This window comes from Bicyclus anynana, unplaced genomic scaffold (assembly GCF_947172395.1).
Source record: "Bicyclus anynana unplaced genomic scaffold, ilBicAnyn1.1 scaffold_100, whole genome shotgun sequence".
Lineage (NCBI taxonomy): Eukaryota > Metazoa > Arthropoda > Insecta > Lepidoptera > Nymphalidae > Bicyclus > Bicyclus anynana.
Genome location: NW_026441301.1, coordinates 1 through 8,649, shown reverse-complemented (window position 1 = coordinate 8,649; position 8,649 = coordinate 1). Strand labels below are relative to the sequence as shown.

General features: G+C 33.1%; 1 protein-coding gene across 1 annotated transcript; it reads right to left on the bottom strand.

Annotated features, from left to right (window-relative positions):
• Nucleotides 1-6,054: 6,054 nt before the first annotated feature.
• Nucleotides 6,055-8,630, bottom strand: LOC112057287 (uncharacterized). The gene has a single exon (XM_052891031.1). It carries the CDS (start codon nucleotides 8,042-8,044, stop codon nucleotides 6,833-6,835), a length of 1,212 nt encoding a protein of 403 aa, XP_052746991.1. The 5' UTR covers nucleotides 8,045-8,630; the 3' UTR covers nucleotides 6,055-6,832.
• Nucleotides 8,631-8,649: the final 19 nt, after the last annotated feature.

The window sequence follows — 8,649 nt, the reverse complement described above, 5'->3', positions numbered from 1 at the left end:
TTGGATGTTTTCAATTGCCATTTGTGCGTATTGGAGTGATTACTTGCATGTGCATTGTGCGTTGTGCGTCTGTCTGCATTGAATAACAATATAAAAGCGTAAGACTGAATTTATTTTCTTTTTTATTACTCTATCTTAAAAATTATTTCTAAAGTCTTCTTAAATCCACTTGAATATGCGAATAATATTTTATACTATTATTGCTCAGCGAAATCTAGATAATAGTTGATAATATAGTCATTTGTAATCTGCAGTATTAAGTTTTCACTTTACAATATGTGTGACATTTTAAAAAACCAACTTAATAAATAAACAAAAACAGATAACATAATATGGAATTACACAAATACAACATATTATTATTTTACGGGATTTTCAGTTTATTATACATATAATTATATATTTTTTTGGTTTGTACGTTTTCATTTTCTTTAAAAAAATTGTCTCTACTATCGTATTTACCTACCTTCAGGCATATCTATGTAAGTAAATTTATTTATTTATTTTATTTGTTTCTTGCGAGTTTTCGTTTCATAAATATATTTTTTCTGAGCTTATTCCTTAAAATACGATTTTCATATAAAGCAATGTATGTATAAGAATTATATGAGGAATAAAATTCGTTTAAACAAAGCAAATACTGGGCATATTGTATATATTATATAAACATATACTATTGCGAGTATGTAAAATACACATTACATGTAAAATATACACTAACTAAAACAATGATATCTTACTAAATTAAATTAGTAATAGTAAATAATAAATACTATTATTTGCTCTCATTCATTTATTTGTATTTTTTTTAAATTTTTAATGAAATACAAAATTGTTATGCCCTAACTGTTTGTCAGGCATATTATACAATTTCACTCGAGAAGTAACCTCCAGCCGTTCGTCGGAACTTACACAGACACACTCTTTTTATTTCGCCTTTGTTATTCTTGTTATGTGTAATTTAGAATTAAAGGGGGGTATATTTGTAATTTGTAATAATTATAATTCTAAAGTTATCCATTTTAGGTTATATTTAAAGGTTCAGTAAATTTGAAAATAATTGAATTTGAACGTTGAATCGCAATCGTTTATTAAACTGTAACTTTATTAGTCTGTAATCGTATCTTATTATCACTTGAATTTAAGAAATTGGGTAAAACCCCTGACATTCGGTTGTTGTAAACATGCGCACTTGAGCTGTTGTGCATTCTACATTACTAAATAATTTAAATAATTGTAATTTCGTTTATTTTCACTCGAAATGTTTTAATAGTGCATAGAAAAATGTAAAAAAAAATATTTTGAGCGCTCTCAATTTTTTTTACCAATTTTTTGAAGTTTGAAACAAATATAAATGAAGGAATCATTTATATTTGTTTCACCCGCGTAGCTCCCACATTTACGTGAAAATACAGGAACAAAATATAGCTCACAAATCACGTGGCTTTCTGCTGCTACGACGTCTCATTAAAAAGTTATTCTTGGAATTACATTAAAATTAACGAGTAAACAATCAAGCGAATCATAACATTTTCCAAATGTATAATGAAACCATTTTTGAAATATTTTCCAATAAAAAATAATTATTAAAATCAGACCACTCAAAAGTTATGCTTGGTTTTAAGATATAATTAATGGGAAAAAAATCAATCACCCCTTGTTTCATGCCGATTTTGATAATTATTTTTTAATTGGAAAGAATTAATTTCGAAGATGATGTTTTACCTTGAATGAATACATTATTAACTTGGTAAGTACCGCCTTCAAACTGATCAGAAGGTATAAGTAATACCGTGATATAAGTGTAAAAAAAATATTCAACATTAACTATAAGTCCTTTGCTCCTATTTTCTTATGATTAGTACCTCAATACCATCAACCAAACCAATTTTAAAAATACTACTTACTTTAATCTTTACTCGCAAACATCATTCGCCCTTTAGGTACCCCTACGAAATATGTAACATTAAAAACCTTCTTTGTTTGTTTACCCGTCTAGATTTATAGTTCTTATCAATATAAATTAATCAAGCCCAAACACAAGGTAGCCAGTCACTGTAAACCGTTGAGGAGTTCCCTTAACTGTTTTATGTCTCCATCATTGACACTAGACCTTCATTGAATTGTAGTGCTTTAAAACACTTAATGTAAACATTAACAAACATCCCATATCCCATCCTCATCACATAGTTATCCCTGTAATATACGAAAGTTTCTCTCGATTTCTCCAGGATCCTATGATCAGATCCTATAATGATTACTATGGGACCAACTGGAAACTCTCAAAAGAAAATATAATTTTTTAAATCGGTGCAGGCGCCTTCGAGTAATCGGTGAACATACTCGTACATAAAAAATGAATTGAGAACCTCCTCCTTTTTTGAAGTCGGTTAAAAAGTTAATTGACACAGTCTTTTACATGATTATTCTTACACCTACCCTCATAACACCCGACCCTGAAGCGGACACCCGCTGTAGCTACTGCCGCCCACTGCCGTCCACTGCCGCCCACTGCCGCCCACTGCCGCCCTGGGACGCGCTAGTGGCTGTCATGGTAATTGTACTCGTAAACCTTCAGAGGACAATAATTACCTTCGTGCCACTTGAAGCAAGCTTTACACATGCTTCCGTAAAACAATTAGTAAGCTAAGTATACATTACTTAGGTTACTAATTGTTTTACGGAAGCATGTCAACGTTAAGTAACGAGACAACGATAAGCAACAAACGGTCTCCCTGGAATATATATTGACTAAGGAGGGGTATGGGAGGGGTAGAGTAGTGATATGGAAGAAGTGCACAAAAGGCTCTTGGCTGGTGGGAGGCTTCGGCCGTGGCTAGTTACCACTCTACCAACAAAAACGTACCGCCAAGCGATTTAGCGTTCCGGTACGATGTCGTGTAGAAACCAAAAGGGTTGTGGATTTTCATCCTCCTCCTAACAAGTTAGCCCGCTTCCATCTTACATTGCATCATCACTTGCCATCAGGTGAGATTGTAGTGAAGGGCTGTAAAGAATAAAAAAAAGGCAAAGCGAAGCTTGATTAGTATTATTAATTTTAATAAAAGTAATTAAGATTTTGAGTTATTAACTCCTTGCCATCCTCGATCGTGATGAATGTCGTCGAACCTGTCGCTTTTATATATTGATTTATATGTATAAACTTTTTTTAAAAGAATATTTGCAATATCTTAAAAAATTTAAATATGACCAATATTCCGATTACCCTCCAACTAGTCGGGAAAGACTGTGCTAGGAGTGGGTACGACAATAGACCAACGGGGCGGGGCTCGAACCACCACCCCTCGGTGATGAGTCCGACCGCTCTTACCGTTGTGCTATTGAGGCTCTATATAATTAATTAATACTTTTTGTAATTATTATTGAACAGTAAAATAAATAAATAAAAATTAAAGTATTTGTATACATTAGTAAAGACAATTTTAATAGAAGTAGCGAGCGCAATGTAACTACATATACTAGTAGAAAGTATAGTGGTTACAGGCCATCAACTCGTTACATTAAAAGCTTTGTCAAAACATTCTTGTTACAATCTTCAAACGCGAACTATGCATTTAAGAAAGTAGTCATCGTCATCTGCTGGACATGGGCCTCTTGCATGGACCTCCAAACACAACGGTCTCGAGCCGCCAGCCAGCGGCTCCCTGCAATCTGCTTGATGTCCTCGGTCCACCTAGTGGGGGTCGACCAACACTGCGCTTTCCGGTGCGGGGTTGCCATTCTAGCACCTTGGAGCCACTTTAAAAAGGAGGATCAATGTGTCAATTGCGAATCATTATGCATTATTCCTTGTATTTATTTTCTCTTTTTTCGATTGGTTGTCTGGAAGAGATCGCTCATTAGCGATAAGGCCGCCAATTGTACATTAGTTTTTAAGTTAATTTCTTGCCTGTTATTATTATTTTTGGTGTACAATAAAGTATATTTCATTCATTCATTCAATTGCGAGAACTATATTTGCTCAACGAGTCACACCATAATATATCGATACAAAAGTTTTCAACATTGTTGCTAGCTCCTGTAATCTTTGTCACAATACAATACAAAATCGGCCAGTGCGAGTCCGGCCACGGGCAGTGTAGGGTTCCATAGATTAAATACTGTTTGCTGATGACACATCCTTAATTTTTAAGACGGACAGAAAGAAAGATAACTCTGACGACGTAAACCGTGCCATGTCGCATGTGTCGCATTGGTTCACTGCAAATAATCTACTTTTAAATGCCAAGAAAACTAAATGTATTGAATTTTCATTGCCAAATGTAATAAAATTAGAAAAGTCTATAATGATCGATGGTGAAACACTGGAAATGGAGAGTTCCACAGTTTTCCTGGGAGTGACCTTGGATTGTAAACTTCAGTGGGGAGCTCATATAGAAAAACTGTCTGGTAAACTCAGCTCAGCGGCATTTGCAGTGAGAAAAATAAGACAGTTCACTGATATTGATACAGCTAGGCTAGTTTATTTTGCGTACTTTCACAGCGTAATGTCTTACGGTATTTTATTGTGGGGCAAGGCTGCCGATATACAATCTATATTTGTACTTCAAAAAAGAGCAATTCGAGCAATATATCAATTAAAATCACGCGAGTCCCTTCGTCAAAAGTTTAAAGAAATAGGTATACTAACAGTAGCCTGTCAATATATATATAACAGTATAGTCTATGTAAGACAAAATATTAATTTGTACAAACGAAAAGGAGATTTAAACCCACGTCTTACTAGACACGGGCATAAGTTAGTTATTTCTGCATATCGTCTCCAAAGAGTAAAAAATCTTTTGTAGGTTTGGGTGTACTCTTCTATAACAAGATCCCCAAGACTGTGATGGACCTGCCAATGCATAGCTTTAAGCAATGTGTTAAAAAACATTTACTTAGTCGAGGTTACTACAACATTGATGAGTTCCTTAAAGATAAAAGCGCTTGGAGGCCATTGGATCAGCTTCCACCTTCACACAGGAAATAAAACTATAAGAAATTGTAATTGTTATCAATTGTAAATTATAATACTGTATGACTTTTTCAAAAGAGCAACTGTTGAGTTTCTTTCCGGTATCTTCTCAGCAGAACCTGCCTTCCGAACCGGTGGTAGAATCTTTACAAATAGTCAACTGACGTGTCAAAAGTGCTTGTAAACTGAGCCTACTTGAAATAAATGATTTTTGATTTGATTTGATTTGAAATTAGCACTTTAAACCTTTATTTAATACACAACAAAACCGATAACGATACTCCACAACTATGGGTTAGACATTATAAAATCATCCTCACTTTGCATGCATGGAAAGGGGGTTCACGTTCGCCTTCCCTACGTGCAAAGTGAGGATGATTTTTTTATAAAATGGTTAATGAAAAGACAGCCAGACAAAATAAAAGAAACATAATGCCCTAATTTTAAAATTTTCAAGACGTCTTCAATTATATTACATTAAGATACAATTAAAAAAAAAAATCTATGTTAAATGTTGCTGGTTTTTTACCGATATAGTAACACTTTTTAAATAAAAAGGAACAGGGGGAGGCCTATACTCTGTAAGGGGGATCCTTATGATTAAAAAAAAATTGGATTATTATATTAGATTAGATTATAAAGAAAAAAAAAATGTATTTTTAACTAACAATTTAGTTGTATAAAAAAGGTAGATCTTAATATTTACTAACATTAGGTTCTAAGAAATGATCTAAAAGTACTGTAATTTGTAACGCAACTACTGTAACGCTAAGGATCAATGAAAAGGCTTTATTATTTATTATTATTAAGTTACAATTTTATATTTTATGTATAGATAAATAAGGCCTCACACGTGGCGACGCACTGCTCTGCTGTGTGGATGAGCCCTTACAGCCGAGTAGAGCCGAGAGTAGAGCAAATAAATCGTTAGGTACGTTTCGTTTCACAGCCTCGTTTGTATTTCATTATTCCCCTCGGCAAGCTTTTGCCGACTCCTATAATAAGAGTCATTTAAAACATATTACACGACTCATTGTCTACATGTACATAAGTCGAAATTAATAAAATTTATGAGTAGGGTAGAATTGGGGGTTCTGCATCACTTCTCGCTTCGCTCGATTGATGCAAAACCCCCAATGTTTTTTATCGGCTGATGTAGAAGCCATAACCATCCAGCTAATGACTTTAATTCAGTTTAATAAATTTCGCCATTTCATGGTCGATGAAAAACTTACTTATTCTAATAACTCGAGTGAAAGCTTTAAGGTCTGCTAGATCATTTAAATTTTAAAATCATTTATACTTAATTTATTATTTATTGACTAAATTATGATGCTGGTGAGGTATGGATAGTTCTTATAAATAAAACAAGCATCTTTATGAATCAAAACACTTTATTGTTTATACACCATCTTTTTAAACAAGTTACATTTTTCAGGGCACAGATAGTTGGATGATAAATACAGCTATATACATCGGAATGTGAATCATACAATTTATACAATGTTAACAAACTAGGGCATCCATTCTCTTCTAAATTATGTATGTTAGGATTATTTATTATATGTTTTAGCCATAACTGCTTTTCAACGCCTTTGCAATATATATCATGATTTTTTAGAATTGGTATTAGATGAGATTTATAGTTTTCATAAGGTATGGATCCCTGATGCCATAATATTTTTCTATTCCTTTCAAGCCAATTAACCTGTTTCTTTTCTGTATCTGTTAACCATTCATAGGGATATGGTGGTTTGATTAAAAAAACTTGAATCCGATCACTGTACACTAAAGCAATCTCTTTAGGTAGAAAGTAATTATCATCATTTTTAAAACCTTGAACATCCACAATGATTTTCATGATAGTTTTCGTACTATGTTACTCAGCGGTCTATACTCTACAAGACGATCATTTATAATTAAACAGTAAGCGCTGGTATTGCTGGGAATATCCTGAGAGGTTTCAATTTCTAGACGAACATCAACTGGACCAGTTTTTAAATTTTCATTTTGCCTGGAACAGTCTATGACAAATAATGGGGCCTTTTCCTTAAATGTATGCAAATCAAGCAACGGATCGATAGGAAGGTTATAAAACGACTGACGAAACTTTGAGTACATATCGTATAATATACTGTATTTATTATCACTAAACTTGAGATTTAGCGCATCGTAGGGATAATAGTGTGAATTCAAGAATAGTGTAACATTGGTCAGTGTACAATGATCGAATATTGTACTGTCTTTTATTTTAATGTTTTTTCTATTAGTCTGCAAACCAAATATAACATATCTGGGTTTTTCTAATTGAGAAGCTGTCTTAACCGCCCATGAATGTTTTGTAGTTTTTGGTAGTAATGGATATTCATATAAATCCCAATTTCTAAACGCTATTTGTATAGGATTATCTTTCTCTAATTTCCTCAGGAGCATCAATCTTTGCTGGTCTGAGACTTTAATATGAGGTACTCGCCATTGAATTCTCTGAATGTTGATATCTACTATATCATCGTTACTCATGATAATGCTATTTAAATTGGTACTGCCTCGATTAAGTATAAGTTCATGTTTACAGTTAATTATTATTTTATCATAATCTTCAGCAAAACCTAAAATCTTATTCAGGGGTATCAAAGCGTTAAAGCTTCCAGTTTGATTTTTAAATCCTTCTATACCCCAGCCCCATACAGCAGCTGCTTTGCTCTCTCCGCTATTCATTGAAATGTAAGATTTTATTGTTGTAGTTATTCCAGCATTTCTAACACGATCAATTTCGACACCATTTATTTCATATCGGATGTCTTGGAAAAGAAATGCGAAAGCATTATTACTGAAATCAACGCTCTTTTTTTCAACTTTACCTGCCTGGTCTTTATGAGTTACTGAAACATTTCCTTCAATGTAAATGGAACTAGCTGATGGTAGCACATAAATATCTTGCTGGTGAATGGGTATCCGGATTTCATCATTTTCATTGAAACTATTATTGTATGGATTATATGTATGGATTTCATAACTCTCGATAGAGTTATCAAATTCAGGCAAATTATTAATTTGAAGGAGACTCATATTTTAAATCCAAGTGCTTCAAGAAATTTTTTGTTACTTTTATTGATTTTTTTATGTACTCTGACACGTCTTGCTTGTTTTACGCTTTTCTTTATAATAACTTTCTTAACTTTCGGACTATGTTCTTTATAACAATTACTTGATGTGAACACAATCATTTTATTTTTTTCAAATGTAGGCCCAAAGCAATAGTTTCACCTCTGAAATTTATTTGGTTGCCTTCTAAATCCAAAATTTTTATGGTTATTGATGAAATTATTTTTTGTTTTACAGGATAATATATAACGTTGAAGGGAGTTTCTATAAATCGATGACTAGGTGGAACGTTTGGCACAAATTCGTAAATAATATGCGTTGGAGAACCATTAGTGTAAGATCCCTGCACAAGATTACATTCGATCCTTATGACGGGCACCGTTAGAATGTTTACTGGAGCTGGTGATTCATGCCATTTATTTGCTTTTAACTTTCCTTTTGGGAAACCTAACATAGGACCAATGCTATTTTCTAAGTCAAAATTTATGGTTTTGCTACAGAACAAAGAACATGTCATTGTATTGATGTTAGGTTTTATTTGTAATTCACAATTTCCAACTTTCTCTTTT